The sequence below is a fragment of the Rissa tridactyla genome, chromosome 1, assembly GCF_028500815.1.
Source record: "Rissa tridactyla isolate bRisTri1 chromosome 1, bRisTri1.patW.cur.20221130, whole genome shotgun sequence".
NCBI classification, from domain to species: Eukaryota; Metazoa; Chordata; class Aves; order Charadriiformes; family Laridae; genus Rissa; species Rissa tridactyla.
In genome coordinates this window covers 137,795,727-137,815,564 of record NC_071466.1, presented here as the reverse complement: position 1 = coordinate 137,815,564, position 19,838 = coordinate 137,795,727, and the positions used below count along the sequence as shown (strand labels likewise).

Below are 19,838 nucleotides of genomic sequence, written 5' to 3'. Positions count from 1 at the left end.
AGGACTGCTCACCTGGACTTTTACCACCACCACGACCGTGTGTCTAGAAAATCCTGCAGGTGACCAGTTTGTCGGAGCTTTCAAGATTATAAGAAAATGTTTTCTCAGAAAACCCACAGGGACAAATTCTGAACAAATAATGTCTGTTTTTCAAGTATAAGTGATTATTTCATTTCCAGAAGCGTAGATACCAACCAAGCAATTCGTGTTTGCAAGCAAGTAGTTTGAGTAGTGGGCAAGTAAAATCTTCCTGACTAGTCAAGACTGTTCAGGCTGGCTCTGTTTCTCAGGTGATACATGGAAAGCAAGCCAAAAATGGAACTTCCTCCGTCCCCAAAAGTTATCATTCCAACCACCTCTACTAATTAATTCCTTTAATTCATTTTGGGTTTCGTTCGTTTGGTTTTTTTCACTTTAGAAGATGAAATTTTAACCATGCATGTGTTCACTGTAATGCTTACATTTAAACATGCTCTAAAACCAAGCCCCACTCCAGGCCAGCTGCTCCGTGTCCTTTGGACACAAATCATCCAACGAGCTATCTCGATGTCTTCAATCCACAGCTTTCACACTTTCTTCACCGCTGCACCAACCATCTGCTGACAATCTGGGTCTACCTCTGTTTATTTTTTAATTGAGGTTAAGAAAGTGACAGAGCTTCAGTTGTTGTTTGGGGGAGGGTTTTTTCCTCTTTTGCAACAAAAAGGAGGCCAATACAGCTGAATGAGTATTTTGAATATGTCAGCGGGAAATGGATGGGAAAGGGACACGGAATTAGGAAACTCCAGCCTAGACTGAAGGCAACTAGCCCTCTCTTTCATCAATATTTAAGTTCACCTTATAACTGGACGAGCTGAAGGGATAGTAACATAACTCTTCACCTCCTAGGGATACGCAGGAGGACCGTGAGGTTCTCACCCCAGCAAGCAGGAAAAGCAAGCATGTGTGATGGGACAGGCCAACCTAAGCACAGTATCATCTGCCAAGCAAATAGTGAAGGGGAGTCCCAGGCAGGGGAAAGGAAAGGGCCCAAGGAGACCGTGTTGGAAAAGCACAGCATTATTTTGCTGCAGCTATAGCTACCGAGAGACTACATGAAGACACTACGCTCCCCATCTGTGAAGCAGGGCGATCCTAGTTCCCCGCCTCACAGGGAACCGGCTGTGACAGCAAACATATTAAAACATTGAGCTAATGGAAACTTTTGAGTATCTTAGAAAGCATACAGACACCTCTACTACCGGACGCAAGTTAAAAATCTGTTTTTTCAGAGTCTTTTCCTTCCAAGAGCACTAATGCTATAAGAATTTTGGTTTCATTTGGAACCAGGAGGCTTGTTAGCTTGTTCTACATCTACGATGGCTTCCCCTCTTCTTTGCAAAGCCAAAGCTTCAAGCTAAACTGGACAAATACCCCTCATGTCATCTGATTTTCCATTGTTTCAGCTCTCTGTGGATAGAGAAGATGGGTCTCACCACTAGAGCATCAAATGAGAACTTAGTATAGAGGAAAACATGCAGAAGACAGAAAGAGGTTCTGACTAGCACTGTATTCAAGATCCACCAAGGCATTATGTCTAAACATGTATAATTTTTCTAAGCCACTTCCTTTAAAATTTCAATTTTAAGGTTTTTTTTTTATTTTAAAAAAACCCTAAAAAATGTGAAACTAAAGTGTATTGAGATCCACTCATAACTATAAAAGGAGAAAACAATTTCAAAGGTAAATCCCAAGTACAAAACTTTGTGCCAAAGCATGAAAGTTCTACCATCCAAACAACCCACTACTATACACCTAGAGCCCAAGCCTGCCAAAGAGTCGAGCCAGCTTTTGGCAACAGATACAGAGAGAATATTTTCTTCTTTCAGTTTAGTCAATTAGCTCATTACAATGACTAGTTTACCCCCAGTTGGAAAATGCTTCAGAATTGCAGAAACAGGAACCTTGTTTTCTTCCTCCAGCCAACAAATAAAAATGAGGGGTGAGGGAGGGAAAAAAAAAAAAAAAAAAAAAAAAAATCGACTAATACTAGATCAATATGACAAGAAACAATCAGTGCAATTCAAAAAAAACCAACTATTTCATTTGCTTAATAAAAACCCTTGTTATTTATTAAGTAATATTACCTCAGAATGTACCAGATACTTCCTTGTCATGTACAATTATCAAAACTTTTTTTTTTCTTTTAAAGCACTACTTCTAATGCTCAGAGTTTTGATGGGGGAGACTGCATTTGTAATTACATTTCACTGCAAAGCCAAGTGCAGTCTGTCATAAACAGCACATAAAATGGAAAAAAAAAAAAATCAATCAGCCAGCAAATAAAGTTATTTGTTATTTTCCAAAATAAAAACCTAACTACAGCTGTATGAGGCTATTCAATTACTTAAATAGATACTTGTGGACATTGTATAGATTATCAGAAAGGAGAACTAAATTTAGGTTAAAGGCCATATTTAGTTGCACATCAATATGTTGTAATGGCTATCCAGCACTGTGAATCACTCTCTCTTTAGGAAAAATAACTAAAAAGCACACATGCAAAATGGTATCGGAATTGATTTTGTACATCCATTCTTCTGTTTGCCATTAAAAAAAAAAAGTCACAATCAAAGTATGATGCAAGATGACAGCATTTCTCAGCGAGTGAGACAATTCAGTAACTGCTTGCAACATTTGGCCAGGCAGTGAAAGCAGTAGCTCTCATGCCCATGGCTGCAAGCTCCGGTTGGGACACTGTTTGTCACGTATGTGCAAAAGAAGTAATGCTTCAGGAACACATTTCACAAAGGTGATAATGGGAACTGGGAGACCTTTGGAAAAGCATAGGTCAACCCACATTTGGCTCCTAGAAGCAAACAACATCTCTTCCCCGTAACCAGAAAACTTCCCTTTTTTCAAACGCTAATCTGTAATTCCTCTTCCATGTATTTCCTGAAGGTTTTCCCCTCTTTCAGTTGAGTTTGGGTAATTAAAGTAACAAAGCCAATCTCTTGCTAGTCCTAGCAATCCAGACTTCACAAATCTCTCCAAGTCACAGAAACAAATTCTTCTTTAGCTCTATTCCCACTTACAATTAATTAGTGTTCTTGAAATCAAGACTGCTGGGGCTGAGACTTAAAAAATAATCCAGAGGAGACTAATAAACACTTGAGACCAGCCTTCCAGGGTGCAAAATTTTATAGTGAAGCATCTGAATGCCTATACATCATCAGAGCAAGTCTATCTTGCCTGGGATCTTGTCCCCAAAAGACAAGAAGTCTCTGTTTCAGGAAAGGCTTAACAGACAGAAAAACCAATCTTTCCCCTGTGTAATTATAGGGCTTTTTTTTCCCCATACAGGTTGTTAGGCTTAATATCTTCCCCATATTATAGAATCATAGAATGATTCGGCTTGGAAGGGACCTTAAAGATCATCTAGTTCCCAGCCCCCCTGCCATAGGGAGGGATACCTCCCACTACACCAGGATGCTCAAAGCCCCATCCAGCCTGGCCTTGAACACTTCCAGGGACGGGGCATCAACAACTTCCCTGGGCAACCTGTGCCAGTGTCTCACCACCCTCACAGTAAAGAATTTCTTCCTAATATCCAATCTAAATCTCCCCTCTTTCAGTTTGAAACTGTTATCCCTCATCCTATCGTTAACACTCCCTGATAAAGAGTCCCTCCCCATCTTTCCTGTAGGCCCCCTTTTAGGTACTGGAAAGCTGCTATAAGGTCTCCCTGGAGCCTCCCCTTCTCCAGGCTGAACAAACTCAACTCTCTCAGCCCGTCCTTATAGCATAGGTGCTCCAGCCCTCTGATCATCTTTGTGGCCCTCCTCTGGACCCGTTCCAACAGGTCCATGTGCTGAGGACTCCAGAGCTGGACGCAGTACTCCAGGTGGGGTCTCACCAGAGCGGAGCAGGGGGCAGAATCACCTCCCTTGACCTGCTGGCCACGCTTCTTTTGATGCAGCCCAGGATGCGGTTGGCTTTCTGGGCTGCGAGCGCACATTGCCAGCTCATGTTGAGCTTCTCGTCCACCAGCATCCCCAAGTCCTTCTCCTCGGGGCTGCTCTCAAGCCATTCTCTGCCCAGCCTGTCTTTGCCTGGGATTGCCACGACCCAGGTGCAGGATCTTGCACTTGCTCTGGTTGAACTTCATGAGGTTTGCACAGGCCCACCTCTCAAGCCTGTCAAGGTCCCTCTGGATGGCATCCCTTCCCTCCAGTGTGTCAACCACACCACACAGCTTGGTGTGATCAGCAAACTTGCTGAGGGTGCACTCAATCTCACTGTCCGTGTCACCGACAAAGACGTTAAACAGCACCAGTCCCAGTACTGACCCCTGAGGAACACCACTCGTCACTGGTTTCCACTTGGACATTGAGCCATTGACCACAACCCTTTGAATGCGGCCATCTAGCCAGTTCCTTATCCACCAAGTGGTCCATCCATCAAATCCATGCCTTTTAAAATATTATTCTACCCTCTTTTTAAAATCCATTTGTACTTTTGGCCTCCACAGTGTCCTGCAGCAGTGAGTTCCGTAATTTAACACAGATGGAAGAGGTACTTGTTTTAATCTTGCTGGCTGGTAATTTCGTTGCCTGCTCTTGTTTTGTACTATCAGAAATAATTGCTCCCCATACTACACTACTGTGTGATTTTACAGATTTCTATTATATCTCCCTCAGCAGTCTGCTTTCCAAGCCGAAGAGTTCTAGGCAACGTAGCTTCTCTTCCTGTGGAAGTTTCCCCAGGCAACTTCACTGCTCATTTCTGTATATTTTTCAGTGCCACTACAAACCTCCCTAATAATCAGGAAAGCACGCTGTAATCAGAACCAACCGATACACAGCATGGATTCAAACTGCAATATATCAATAATTTCTATTTTATCCCCTGTTCCCTTCCCACTACCGTTTTATTTGCCTGTTTGACTTTAAATTGAAAACGGAGCTCAGTTTTCTCTTTTATTCACCAACGAAATAATTTCCTAAAATATGATCCCAACTCCCAGACTAGTTCTGGGACATCTGTCAGCAAACAGGACCAAACAGCTCTAAGAGACCTCACTGTTTCTGTCAAGCAATAGCACCGTGACAGATCCTCACTCAAAACTACAAAGAGGGAAAAAAAAAAATAAAATACTGCACTTTCTGCACACTTCTCCAAGCCTGCAAAACTCAGCCACTGCCCATCAACATGGTTCAGTTGGCTGTGCTAATTGGCTGTGTATACACTATTAATTCACTCTCTTCTTACTCTGAGGTTTAAAAGAAGTTGTAATTTGTCCCAGTTGGGAGGTAATAAAAGTCAGCACACGGTCAGTCACGGACGGCCCTGATGACTCAGCTGGTGTGAGGTAGCCTGCGAAGACACTATCTCCAGTGTGTTTGAGCCCACTGTTTACTGTGCAACGTGCGATACGTATCTCAGGCCACATGCCATGAAATATTTTACAGCCCATAACTTTCTTTGCCTGGAAGCCGCTCCCACAGTCTTCCTCGAGTCCTCTTCCAGAGAACCCATTTGCTCAAGGCATTTGACAGTGGCACAACCACTCACACCACCAACTGAGAAATATCTTTTACACCCATCAGCGCACCTGTTCCTGCAACCTGGTGCCCTTCCTGGCACCCTGGGACTTAGCAAGAAGGAGTGCATCCTCATCCCTCTGCAAAAACAGTTCAGCCTTCGTTTCCTCACCCCCAGGGAGATGTGCCATGGGTCCATCATTCCACAGTCACAGCATAGCCCCAGTCGGGCACCTGGCACCAACATGTGCCTCCACCAGGATGCTCAACCCAGCACAACAGTGCTCAAACAGAGGGAGCTGGTCCTCTGGAGCTGGGGTGAGGTTGCTGGGACCAGAGCCACCGTGGCAGAAAGGCAGCAGCACAGACGACTCTGGCCCATCAGCGCTACCTCCATCGCTCTGCAGGCTTCAAGTTGCAGCCAGTCTCACACAGTGGTGCCCCCACTGGAAATAATCCAAGCAGCTTCTCACAGACATGCCAGGGAGGACCCATCTGCCAGGGAACGTTTTTTCAGGTAGCGCTCCAGTGATAACTGGGACCAACACCCTCACCCCAGCACCTCTGGTTCCTCACACCCTACCACCTTGAACCTGAACTCCTGGACAGGTCTGAGAAAGCTTAACTTTGCCTGTGTTTTAAAGCACAGGGCAAGTAGGAAGATGAAAACTCCCTGTTCAAGAGGGAACATGGTGGAACAACAATCTCCAGTCCTAATCCACCAGAAGAAAAAAAGATTACTTCTGTCACGGAGGGGAATCCCAACACAGACCTCAGATGAGTTCCTAGAAAGTGGGACAGAGCTCCCCAGTATTGCTGGGTTTGCTCCATTTGACCTCCAAGCACATCAACAGGGCTTCACAGTGCTCCATCAATGACAGAAGCCACTTTTATGTGAAGTCCTTTTTAGGAAAAAAAAAGAGAAAGAGAAAAGGAAAATGTGGTTTGCAGATACTGAATGCCTTGTTGTAGCCCTATTAACTGGATAAATCTGTCTCTGAATTCTAGTACTACTATCTCTGGCACTTCTATTAAACATTTCATTTATCTGGTAGAACTCCAAGCTCCTGGATTTCCACAGAATCCCATACCATTTAGAAAACAGTCCTAGTTTCTGTTAATAGATGTTTTGGAGGATCCCACTGAAGACATAATGGAAAAAATCACTTCAGCCATACTCTGTTGAAATTCAAACTATATAAAGAATCTCACTGTCTGCTGCATTCCATCAGTTTTAAGGATACTCCTTACTGGATGCTAGCTGGTTTCCTCCAGATTAAACTCTCAAGACTTTTCAAAATACATAATTTCCATGCTTGATCAGACCCTACCTGAGCTAGCTAGAAAAAAAAAACAAAACAAAACAAAAAAACCTACAACAAAAGCAGACAAAAAAACACCAAACAATGCCCTCCCTCAAAAAAAAAAAACACCAAGAAATGATTCATCATTCCTATTTATAACCATATTTGATTTTATTTTAAAATCAAACTTTCAAACCCTGGATTTAATATTAGCCAGCTGTTAATAGCTTAACATGTTAAGTCCAGTTGTCACATTAAAAGTATTTTTGTGGAATTATACTAACACTTAACTCTTGCAGTCACACCCAATGCTACTCTTGGCTTTATACACATCTTTAAAATGATTTACGATGCTATTTATTTCCGTGTGCAAACATTCCATAGAATACCAACATAAATACCGCAGAGAGACACTCTCTCTTTCATACCCATTTTCTCTCCAGACTGTCTTAACCAGAACAGTATTTGCAAACTGTACAAGAACAACACTGAACCAAAGAAACTGCATGTAGTTTAACAAGGAATAACCTTTGGAAAATCATTTAGATGAAGAATCATTTATAGCTTTCCTTAATTGTTATATCCAGTTCACTCTGGAGCTCAGTAGCATTACAGAAGAGAAGCAATATCATCTCCCAGTGAAAAGCTTAACTCCTTTCAAAATCCTTTATTTACCACTGCTCCAGACATTCCATAAACAAGTTGAACTTCAGCTGGAGTTTTCTGCATTTATTTTCCTGCCACCTGTGGCATTTTTGGAAAAGGAAAAAAAAAATCAGTATAATCTAGGCTTCAGTTCCATATGTTAGTAAAGAAGTAGATAAAGAGAGTAGCTGTCCTCTGTGGTCCAACAAAACACTGCCTGAAGACAAGTCAGCAACACCAGAACCAATATGGTCTAAATTTGGCTTGGGTTGTAGATCTAAAAAAATAACCCACGATAACCCACAAACAATTGCCACAACTCTCTTGCCAAAGGCACAGGAGTTTCAGTGGCCTGTCTGGTCTCTTTGCTCAGTCTGGACCTGAGCACGTGCCTGGGCTCGATTTGGCTTTTTCACGATTGCTCAGAGGATCATCCCACCCACGGGCTGTCCTGGGTGGCCTCCTTACCTCAGGAGGCACAGGGACACATTACGACCTAAAAATTAATTGTTGTGACAGTGCTACCAGCCACTGCCTTCACCAGCTGGTCCGCCCTTGGTCAGATGAAGGTGTTTCTGATCTAACACAGAGGGATGCCCTCCCACTCCCAGGAAAAAATAACACCATGCTGCCTGCGCATGGCTGATCCAGCCACAGCGACATAGTGAAGCAGTAATATCTTGCTCTCTCCAACCACTCAGCAGAGGCAAGTGGCCCCTACCAAAAAGGCCAACAGCCAAAAAACAACAAACTCCTCCACCCCACCACCCTTAAACTAAAAAGCCAGCAACAAATCAGATCACTCCGTCATGATTTCTATAATAAAAACAATTTGTTTCCATGCTGCATTACAAACACTAAGCCTCGCTACTGCCCTGCAGAGGTAAGGACATTGCAATTTTTATGCCCGTTTCACACATAGGGAAAGCAAAGGCTAACATGAACATTTTCAAAAGCACTTTCTTTTGAATTGCTGTCGCTCTGGGGATGCCCATCTGAAGGCACTGAACCACAAATACTCCAAAATAAACGCATGCAAAAAACCCCCAAATTAGCCAATTTTTGGACTGTAGGTCAGAACCACACTACTGACCAAAGCCACAGGTTGCCTTAGCTCCCCTTTCTCTCAGTAAGCAGGTTATTATGAAAGCTTTTATCAGAAGGCTTCAGAAGGCAAGCACTCAAGGACCCAGATAGATAACTTTTCTAAAAGGCAGAAACCTCACTTGTGTGTAACTGTACAAGACTTCATCTCCCGCTTATCATCATTTCTATCAGCAAAGCACTGCTTAGCCGCCTCCCTCCAAAAGGCACTTTGAGATGCATGCTGCAATATGCATGTAAATTATCATTAAAGTATCCTCTGTTTAATTGGGGCATTTCAGATTGGGGCTGCTGTTTTAATGGGTTGCCTCCCAGGAAACTGACTTGACCTGTAATGACACAGGGAACAGTAATGACCAGTGTTTAATTGGGGCAGTGTTAGTAAAATTTTGCTTCAGAGGGATTAAATTTAGCTGGTGCCAAGGAGTTAAGTGATTAATCAGGTGTTAAATAGTATGTACTTCTACTGGTCTTCTCCCATTCAATCCTACACCCACTGAACTTAATGAGAGTTTTGTCATTGACAATTACAGAGGAAGGATCCTCCTCCTAGTACACAAGTTTGCTAATAAACATTAAAGAACATACTCTGCACTAACAGATACTCAGCCTTGGTTAAGGGTAACAGGGATCTATCTGCATGGTGCTGAACAGTCCCTCAGCATGGGAAGCCCTCAGTGGGAAAGAGCTCTTTGCAAAAACAGCATCAGTGAGGTATTAGGAGACATAACGCATGACTTAATTTTTAAGTAAATCTGGGGAAGCCTGTTAAGATAGAAAGCTCAAACACTATGCTGATTCTCTGCCCTTCATCTTACGTGATCAGTCTTTTTTTCCTCCGCCTTTTTTTTTTTTTTTAAATGATTACAAAGTACATCCTCGAATCTGAAATGAGCAACAGTGAGACAAGTCATCGAGCTAGAGGGTTCTGTGCCGACTCCTGCGGTGCCCATGCAATCACAAGGGCCGCTACGTACAGCTCACTGCGAGAGAAAGCGCTCACATCCACCAGCATACAGCTGCATAAAATCTCCACTGGAGCCAGTTGTGAAACCCGACTCGCTGGAAGATTCCCTGCCTTCAGTGCTGCCCACAGAAAGCACTCTCGTCTCAAGCATCAGATGGGAGCATGCAAGGGAGCCTGGGCGCGGAGAAGCGCTGGTTTGGCAGACCTAAATCAGCTGATTTCCCCCCATATTCCCAGTTCTAGTTCGCCTGCAACTCCACACTCGTGCCAGCACAATTGTATGTACGGTGGCATGGTAAATCAGACTAAGCAACTGCAAGTGCCAGATTTATAAAAAGGAAAATAAAACTGTGCCCTTTGGGACTCTTCTATTTGCCTGCTGAATTTTGAGCCTACACATGAGACCGCAGTGATATTCGCAAGGTAGTATAATTTCAGGAAAAAAACAGGCAGTACCTCACAATCAGAAAGCTCCAGGTGAGGTTTTAAACAGAACTCATCACACTATGGACCTTAATTAATCACAAAAATCATCACACCTGTGTCTAAACTTCTAGTCCTGTCTCCCTTTGAGTTTTTGCTCTCATGTAAGCCTTTGCCAAGACATTTACGCTCTCCCTGTGCCTCAGTTCTCCCAGACGGAGGAGGAGAGGTGACGCCGTGAGGATCACTTGCCAATACTGTAATGAGTGCCAATGTCGTAGCAGTATTTACAATAATATAATCACCTAACTACTATGGCTCAGGATCAGAGGAACGGGTTTACTACCAACGTAGACCTCCCAACAGCTGAGATTAAAAAAGTACCTGAATAGGACAACCACACCAGATGTCCCTTCCTAACCCACCTTGAAGTCTGCCACAAGCTTGAAGCCTATTAGTTCATGCAGAGAGCGCGCTGATACCTTAAGTTGTAGTGAACATGGAGGGTCCAACCTTCATGCTCACCTCTGATGTCCCGAGATCTTATTTTCTGAACCCAGCGATGGCTTCTCTCCACAGCTTTGAGCACTTTACACACGCGCTTAACTTCCTTGCCACAACGGGTCTGCTTGCCATCAGCTAGGCAAGAACACACCCAAGTGTTGGCAAGATCAGGATATTAGGCATTATATTTCTCCTCTCTCAGGGAAAGAGTTAATGTAAGTAAGCACACATACTTGCCGCAAAACAAACACGTATAAATATACAATCACGCATACATACTGATAAATATTTGACACGAACAAAGATATTACTGCAAGTTTATATTGATCACCAGTAGTTAAATATATACCAAAAATTTCACCTCCTCAAAGTTTTCCTAAATCTTATTAGAGAGCTTCTCTAATAAGGAGAGAGAGACCATGCAATGAGCAGCTCAGGCACAAACATAGCACTAGCCTTCACTCCCTCCGCTGAAGCTTTCCATGGCTCATCACCCCAGTTGCCGTGGCATTTACTGCATGCACCCTTGCCCCGTGTTGGAGGAGGAAGGAGAAAAAAATAAATAAATACAGAATACATCCACCGACAGCACCGTTTCCAGTTCACAGGCTCCTAATGAAACTCTGCAACACCCTCACAGCACAATACTTGGCTACTTTTCAGAACAAGCTTAGCCGTGAAGTTGGGAGTGAAGCTGTGAAGAAGGAGAGCTTGCTCCTTTGCCTTGAACCCACGCTCCACACTGCGAGCCGGACTGGCATGCTGAGGAAATAATCGATCGTACCTGTACAATCACACTACCATTTAATCAACCCTCTTAAATCCAGCTGCTGAATGCAATCACCTTTAACTCTGCCTAGTTGAAACAAGCATCTAAAAAACAATGGTAGTTAGAAAAACTGAAGAGAAAGTTACCAGGAATGGTTTGACTGGTGAAGAAATACTATCATTTGAAATTCACATTTCTCTTTGAAAACATGTACTGTCTATATTTGAAGCTATTAAAATAATCAGCAACAGAGAAGCCAACAACAGTAGTTTCTGTAAGATAACTGCAAGGGTCAGCATGTAAACAAATCACACATTAAAAAATAAAAATAAGTTCAGACCACGATGTTTAGAAAGTTACTTAAAAAAAAAAAATCAGTTTCCCAATATCTCTCTGAACATAATGAAAAATGGGCATTTAATCATTTCAAGACTCAAACAGAAGTTTGCTTGTATCTCTCCTGTTATGTAGCTGATCCCTTACAATATGACTCTGTAACATAGCCTAGTGAGGGTAGGGAAGGACCAGTTTTACTGTTCCCGAAATTAAAAGTTGTGTTGTTGCTGATTTCAGTAAGCGCAGAAGCCAGCTTCATATTTTCAAAATGACACATGTCAAAAACAAGCAAACACAATTTATATGGTACTATTTTTTCATGATATTCATTTGTGTTCTTCTGTCCAAAGAACACAGCCTACCTTTACCAGAAAAAAAACCAGTAGTTATATTTCAGTTTATATATATATATAGGGATCTGCTTAGTTAATTGTACACATTTTGCCTGCATTAGCATTTTGCCATCCTGTAACGTGCATACAATACCCCATTATTCAATTTGTCCATCTGTGTTATGAAAAGTCAAACTAGACTCTCTAAGCCACGAGACTTCACGGGACACAGGCCTAAACACATTTACCTCAGCAAGAGAAAATACACCCAGAAGTTTTCAAATTGTGGTCACGCTGTACAAATCGGAAGACTCCCACCGTAAATGTACACACATACACACGGGACAAGCAAACAAAAAAAGCATCGTGCTTTTAATCTGAATATATAAGCGTTTATTCCAGGCTCTTCCCCTTAGAGAGAGTCTGGAAGTCACCTTTTCCTTCCAGGCAGGGAGAGACAAACCACTAAAGCACTCTTACTCGGCAGAGTTAGTTGCGGGCAGAAGGGAGATTCCTGGCTGGCAAGAAGGCAAAGCCACTCCTGAGGAAAACGCATGATTGAGAGAAAACCGAGGGAGGGAGAGAGGAAAGTCCTACTTCTAGTAGGCTGCTAGATAGGAAGGGTCTGGACAAAAAAGGAAACTCAATTTTGTTTCCATTGTCTCAGCTTCATACCGCCTCCACTTAAACCCAGAAACTTCACGGGGCAACCCCTTCCTTCGACAGGCCACGGGCAAGGGAGAAACACTTCCCCCGGGCCCCGGCAGAGCAGCCCCGGCTCCCCGACCTGCTGACGGGGCGAGCGGTGCCAGTACGGGCAGCGAATAAAAATAAATAACAACAATAATACGGATATTTAAAAAAAAAAAAAAAGAATAAAAAAGGGGGCAAAATAGGAAAAAGCAAGCCTCACAGCCCAATCTGTTGGTGGAAGCAGCGGCGGCCGCATCTCCCCGACGGCAGGAAACTTTCTGCCAAGTTGCCGGCGGGGGACGGCGGGCGGCCAGACCCGCCGCGGGAGGCCGGGCCGGGCCGGGCTCCGGGGCTGCCTTTAAAGAGCCCAGCCGGCCGCCGGCTCCTGCCATCGAAGAGCCCCCGCCGCCAAAACCTGGCCGGCCGCGGCGGCTTTACGGTGCGGGTGTCCCGTCCGTCCCCCACCCCACCCCACCCCCACCGGGGCTGACAACCGGCGGGAGCCGCTGCCCGCCTCCCGCGGCCCCCCCACCGCCGGGGTTCAACGCGGGGGGACCCTGACCCCACCACACACACACACCGCCACCCCCCACCCCGCGACCGCCCTTCACGCGGGGACATTAAAAAGAAATAAATAAAAAGAAGAGGAAGAAATAGTTATTTTCACCCAAATAACCAGGAGCGAAACGCAGCGCCCGGAGGCGTCCCGCGCTGACAGGGGCCGGCCGGCCGGCGGGCCGGACCGAGGGGCGGACGGAGCTTTACCTTGATGCAACACTGAGCAGGAGCCTCAGACATCTCTCAGGAGGGAAACGGCGAAGCCCGGCGGGGCGGGCGCGGGCGGGAAGTTCTCGGGCTTTCCCCACTTTCCGCTCCTCTCCCGGCCCGGCGGCTCCGCTCGGCGCGGCGGGGCCCGACCCGGCCCGTCCCCTCAAGGGGAAGTTACTGCCGCCACCATCGCCCGGGCGGGCGGGCGGCGGGCGCGGAGCTGCCCGGGGGGAGGCGCCCCGCCGCCGGTGTCCCCTCCTCAGCGCCGCCGCCGCCGCCGCTCCTCTGGGGGCGCGCGCGATCGCTCCCCCCGCCTCCCCCCGCAACAGTCCCTCCGCGCGCGCCTGGAGCTCTCCGTGCGCGCGTGTGTGTATGCGTGTGTAACTGCGCGCGCTCTGCCCGCGCGTGAGCCCGGGGGCGCGCGCGGGGCACCGGGATGCGGAGGGGGGGGGAGAAGGAGGAGGAGGGAGGAAGGGGGAGGGGTCCCCGCTGCCCGCCGGTGTTTTCCTTCCTGGAAAGAGAGAAACCGAAAGGCGGCGGCGGCGGCGGGGGCCGGGCCGGGCCGGGCCTGGCCGGGCGCTACGCCCCGCCCCGCCCCGCGCCGCTCATTGATCGGGAGTTTCGGGGGCCGAAACTGACGTGGGTTCCCGGCAGCCGGCTCCGCCCCTTAAAGGGGCTGCGCCGACAGGAACTTGCCTCCGCCGCCGGAGGGGAGGGACGAGGGGAAGGCGGGGCGGTGGCAGTGCCCCCTCCCGGGGAGCGTGGCGAGACGCCGGCGCCCCCGGGTGCCGGTGCGGGCCAGCTAAAGCGGAAGGGAGGCTGGGAGGGCGCAGCCGGACCGCGGCGGCTTATTTCGTTTTCGTTTGCCTTGGCGGGGGGCGGCGGTGGATGGGGGGGTGGGGGGGAATGTGTCGCCCGGGCCCTTTAAACGCCGCGCACCGGCCTTCAGCTCCGGGCAGGGGGGTGGGCGAGGAGCCGGAGGGGGGGGGGGGGGGAAGCGCTGGCCCGCGGGCAGCACAATGGCCTTTGTTCCGCTGCCGGGGCTGCCCCTTTAAGAGCCCCGACCAGGAAATGAGGCTCGGGTTACCGCGGGGCACGGGAAGTCCGGGGCGGGCGAGCGGCGGGGGGGGGGGCACCGCCGGCCCGTGTGTCCCCAGGCGCCTACGCGCGGAGTGGCCCGGCCCGTCACCCCGCTGAACACAAACCTCCCCCCGCCGCCTCCGTGCCTGCAAAGCCAAAGGGGCCCCCGGGGGGGGGTGGGGGGCGGGAGGTGGTCCCCCCGGCCCCTCCAGCCCCTGCCCCGGCGGGGGACCGGCCACCCCCGGGGATCCCCTCCTGCCAGGCGGGGGGGAAAGTCCCCGGCGCTCCGCCGGGGGTTAGAGCCCGGAGCGGGTCGCACGGAGCTCAGCGCTGAGGTTGGGGGCCGGGGGCGGCGGGAGTTGCATCACCCGCACCGTATGGGAGACATTCTGTGTATTACGCGGGTTGTCCCCACCTGCGGTGGCGTTACGCTGTTGTCCTTCACCCTCCAGCTCCTAGAGCCGGAGGACTTGGGTACAGCCTCAGCCCTCCCGATGGAGGGGCTGAAAAACGGGGCGGGGGGAAGGCAAAAAGGAACTTGGCCACCTCTTGATCTGAGTCTTGGCAGTTTTTAAGGACAGTTTGGGGTGTCCTGGCAGGCCTTTGGAGGCGGCTGCTGTATTGCAAGTCCCCAGGGGGCCTGAGAGCCTGGTCCTGCCCGTGCCCATGTCACTGCAAGGCAGAACCACCTCTGGAGTCTGCCATAAGGATGCTGTGCCTTGGGATAGAATAGGCTCCTACCAAATGCTTCGGTGCTAACAAAAATAGCAAAGGAGAGGGAATGCTACCACGGTGTTTTGATGCAAGCCTTGGCTCGCGTTACGTGGCGTCTGCTTAAGCGTGGCATGCTTGCATCGAATGCGGTGCCGCTTCGCCTGTGTGGGCAAGAGGCAAGACTGCTGGGATCTCCTGGTAGGCAGCCCTTGGTGGGCTACCACAGGCCCATTTCGCAAACCGGGATGAGGTCCCCACAGCCTCCTACAGCTTCGTTTTGGCCAGTCCCTGAAACTAAACAAGGAAGAAGGAGGGAAGGTACTATTCCCCCTCAGCCTAGCAACCAATGACCCTTTTTTAATATAGGGCCAACTCAATAATAAAGGTTTCATATTTAGCCATCTTCCCTCAGCATGGCTGAATTGCTGGAGTAGAGTTGTTGCATCTCTGTTGCTTTTACAATGCCGCTCTCTCCCCTATTATTCTCTCTGCTTCATCACTGTGACATTTTCCCTTTCTACCTGCACGGTTACCACTGGCTTTCCCCAAGTGCTGAGTCATTATTCTGTATCTCATGGCAAGTTGGGGGTTTTTGTGATTCCTTATATTAAATGTAGAAATTAGAGATGGAAAAGACCTGTTAGGTCATTTACTCCGCTCCCCTGATGGCAGAGGATTTACAGCACATGCTTGATTGGTTTGTCCACTTTTGTTTTAAATGCCTCAGGTTATGGGGCTTCCACCTCTTTCTTTCCGAGACTATTTGCCGGTCCAACAAATCCCGTGGTCAGGAAGATATTTGGCCTATATTTTCATTTGTCCAGTTTCACCCAATTACTCCTCATTACGACCATGTATTGTACTCCCCTGAACCGTTTTTCTCCTCTCTGTCTCTTTGTGCCTGCACCCAGGTATCACTTCGTTTCCTAGCCATTGCCATTCATTCTTTTTATCTCCTTTCATTAATCTGCCCCTGCAGCCACTTTATCATTGCCGCTGGTCTTCTCTGATTCCCACCCAATTGATCATCATCTCCTCACTCCACGAGTGCCTGCATTTAGGGACAAGTGTCTGCCTGATCCTTTGTGAATGCAGCCAAAACCCCATCACAGTTTAGTTTGATTCCAAGTTGCCTCAGAAGCTTGTAAAAAATTTGTCACCTGCCGTCGTCCTGAATCAGATCTGGTCCTGTTACTCCTGGTCAGTGTTCCCTCTTGCAGTGCAACTGCAATCTGTTTTTCTCCACGGAGATTGTGGTGAAGCTATGTGTCCCAAGTCTCATTTTTCTGCCTGGAGTTTTAACATCTGCTCTTTCTGGGGTCACTGATGTCTGCTGTTCCACTTTGATTAACAATCCTAAAGAATACAGGTCTTGATCCACCTTGGCAGACCTCTCAACCAGTATGAAAGGTTGCAAGTATCTGTCCAAGATCACAACCTGGTTTAGAGCTGTTCTCTTCCAGCTCCTTATGTTCTTTTTTTCCCACTACTCATGTGAGTGTGGTGGATGTTAATGAGAAAAGGTAGGGAGAGAAATGGTGAGTGCAGCACCTTTCCAGCTGGAAGTCAATCCCACTGAAGCTGCTGTAAGAAATCTGGGAAAGGAAACGTGGCTGGACGAAACACATGCCACACCGCCTGTGGTCTGCCCATACTTCGAGAAGTAAATACGCCGCAACCATGCTAGCCAGGTGCTAGCATAGTGACTGAAGAACATCCTTGTGCTTTGTTAGCTCTTTGTTCTGCCCTTATTTCTCTGACCTGATTTCCCACAGTTCCTCTCATTACTTGCATCTCTGGAGACCTCAGACTATGTGGTCCGAGCTGCTGCTCTTGCAGGAGACAGAAAACGCTACCAAATCTCCTGATGAGCAGGATGGCCTGTGGTTGTGGGGCAGTTGCTCTGGAAATGTGAGGAGAAAGCTTCTCCAGCTGTCAGCTCCCCTTTAGCTCTGCTCCGCGTGGAGATTGCACAGAGCGGAAAGGAAGTCCATTATCTCATATTAAACCTTGAACAGGCTCCCAGTTAGTTTCCTTCCCTCTCACCTAGAGGCTACTGCTTAGCTTATCTCCAGGGAGGACCCTTTAGTTAACAGCAGGATTTATGATCCTGCAGAGCCACCTTTCATCAGCACCCTAGCCAGAAATCCCCTAACTTTTTGCTCGGATAGATGGCAGCAATACTGATATGGCAAAACCTGTAACCATACTCTGGCCTGTGAAGTGAGGCCAAGTTCCTGCCTTGCTTAGGGCGCTCCCAGGAAAGGGAGGTGGGTGGCGCATTTGGGGGACAGCAGTAGGATGAGAAAACCCATAGGCAGAAGTATGTTCTTTCTCCTCGTAGCAGCCTGAAAATCTGTCTTTGGATGTTTGTATTTTCTGGTCTAGAGTTTGTCCCTGAAAACAGAGCAAGCCCTGAAAAAAAGGAGACAAACCAACCTTTCATTGTGACTTTTCACTTTCTGTCCACTGCGGTGCATCCGCATACCAGCTTCCACTGGTCATCTGTCACCTGGGGCCTCTTCTACAGCCATGAGACTCCCAATGTCTTCCTACCTGCGCTTTCTCAACAGCTAGGCTAGTTTTTTTCATTTGTCCCTAGAGGATGTTGGAGCCTTTTTCCCAAAGGAGTTAGACACTTGGGAACTTACATCCAGCTGAAAACCAAGATTTTAATTTCTTCTTTTTTGTACTGGTTGTCTGGTTTCAGCAGTGTAGAGCAGTACCTCAGATGTTTGCAATAATCATTGACTTCACCTCGCTTTTATTAGGGAGACTTTGTTCATGGTAGTATTTTTTCTTTCCTCTTTATATTTGCAAAGGCACTCATTAGTTCCCACTGCCCAGTTATCACTAACTCATTCTACTGTTTCTCCACTGTTATCTTTTCCTTCCCTTTATCTTTCCCCAGCACAACTTAACTGACTCACTTATTTAGTGCTCGCTTCTTTGCTCCATTTGTATTACTAGTTTTATTTTTGTCTTCCAATGTTTGAGCAGATACAAATAGTCAACGTGACTTGATGGGCCTGCTGACAATACTGAGCCTCCACAGAGATGGCTCTTCCAGATTGAAGGACAGGATCAAGCTTTTAAGGAACAAAATGCGGTAGGAGACAGTAGTAATTTCCAAGAACATGCAAGGATACATTGATGTTAGCATGCAACAGAGTTTTTAGTCCTGAGGACGCACCAGGAAATCCATGAGAGCTGATGCACAGAGGTTCTGTGTCAGTGATCCCCATTGCACATTTAGCACTGCAGTTCTTTTCCCCTTACCAAACTGGTTTCTGAAACCTAATTGCATTTTATGGCCATAGTGTGCATCAGTCATGCTGCTTCTTATCATTACCAGTAAGATCAGCTTTCACTTCGTGTTCTCAGGCAAGTCCTTTTTCCAAGATTCAGACAAGTTAATGTTTCTTGTGGTAGAAGTCCCAGATCCTTGGCTTTTTAGGAAGGTGTAAGAGTGAGAATTGCTATATGCATATTGTCTGCGTTCTTGCATGTTCACCTAAGAGCCTAATCTTCTTTGAGATTCAATGGTCTTCTAAGTGCTCAGGGGTGGCTCTATGAATAGGATTTGCACCAGTATAATGATTTTGGTAAAAGGTTTGTTTGGTGTTTGTTTATTTGTTTTTTTAAATCAAAATAGTAATACTAGTGCATTCCCTAACGCTGCAGGCATTTTGATATAAAGATGCTTGTACAATTTAAATAGGCACTCACATACCTTTCCCATTTCAGAAACCCACAACAGTCAGAATGGAAACACAAAAATCCCAGTATGACACCTATTCATCCAGCAGCAAATATACATAAAAAAGTAACCCTGAACATGCTTGATGCTCTAAGCTATATCATCCTCACACATTGTCATATACTGGATTGTTTTGAATCACTTAGTATATTGCTTCTGTAAATAAGATAAATGTTTTTCTACTACTGTAAGTGTAACTATTCTGCTGGGAGAAAGGGGAAGGGGGATCGAGGACTGTGCTGATTTAACCCCTTTGTTGTTCAAAGCAGTGCAGCGTCTCCTGAGAGACAAGTTTAGAGTCACGTTTCAGAAGCAGATTTCATTGCACAAGTGACTGCTTAGGTACATGTTGACAGTGCTACTCCTGGTACGTACTTTCATGTTGCAGCACGTAAAAATGAGGCAGTGAGTGGCCCTGACAGAGCTCCTGAGAGCGCTAACGCCAGTGATACCAACCTGGCAATAGCTAAACCTGACTATCAGGTTGGGCTAAGCTGCATGGGACCATGGGCCCCTCTCATACCACTCTGGAGCAACACCGTGGCACCAGGAGGCTGCTACAGCCAAGTCCTTGCCTACCTCTTCTAGTGTTGTGGCTACAGTGTGGTGCCACAAAAAAAGTTGCCAGGGCTAGCACCCTGTAGAAGTGCCCCATCCCACACTGCTGTGCTGCGCAGGTCGCGGCACACTCTCCTTTGGCCGTGCCAGCAGCTGCCTTTAGCCCTGCGAAAAGGCACAAGGAATATATCGTCTGTGTGCCTGTGTGTGTGCGTGCCCCTGTGTTTAAAGCCAGCTCAGTTCCCTTTGCTGTGGTGCAAGCAGATGGAGACTGGCAGGGATACCTTAAACTGGAATCTTGTGGTCCCTCAAAGTCACGGATGCAGCTCAGCTCATGCCTGTAGCCCTCTTGCTCACCA

The 19,838-nt window shown here is 47.2% G+C and overlaps 1 protein-coding gene across 5 annotated transcripts in view; it reads right to left on the bottom strand.

The window, feature by feature from the left end:
- ETV6 (ETS variant transcription factor 6) overlaps positions 1-13,905 on the bottom strand; it is a 143,098-nt gene extending 129,193 nt beyond the window's left edge. For 4 of the 5 annotated variants that reach the window (XM_054218762.1, XM_054218768.1, XM_054218775.1 and 1 more), the window contains exon 1: positions 13,365-13,900. Coding sequence is in view for 2 of the 5 variants with exons in the window: in XM_054218775.1 (XP_054074750.1) it covers positions 13,365-13,397 (33 nt within the window). In the remaining 3 variants the exon portion in view is untranslated. Of the gene's footprint in view, positions 1-13,364 lie in introns of all 5 variants that reach the window. The other variant, XM_054218801.1, reaches the window with a different exon arrangement.
- Between the last annotated feature and the right edge of the window lie 5,933 nt (positions 13,906-19,838).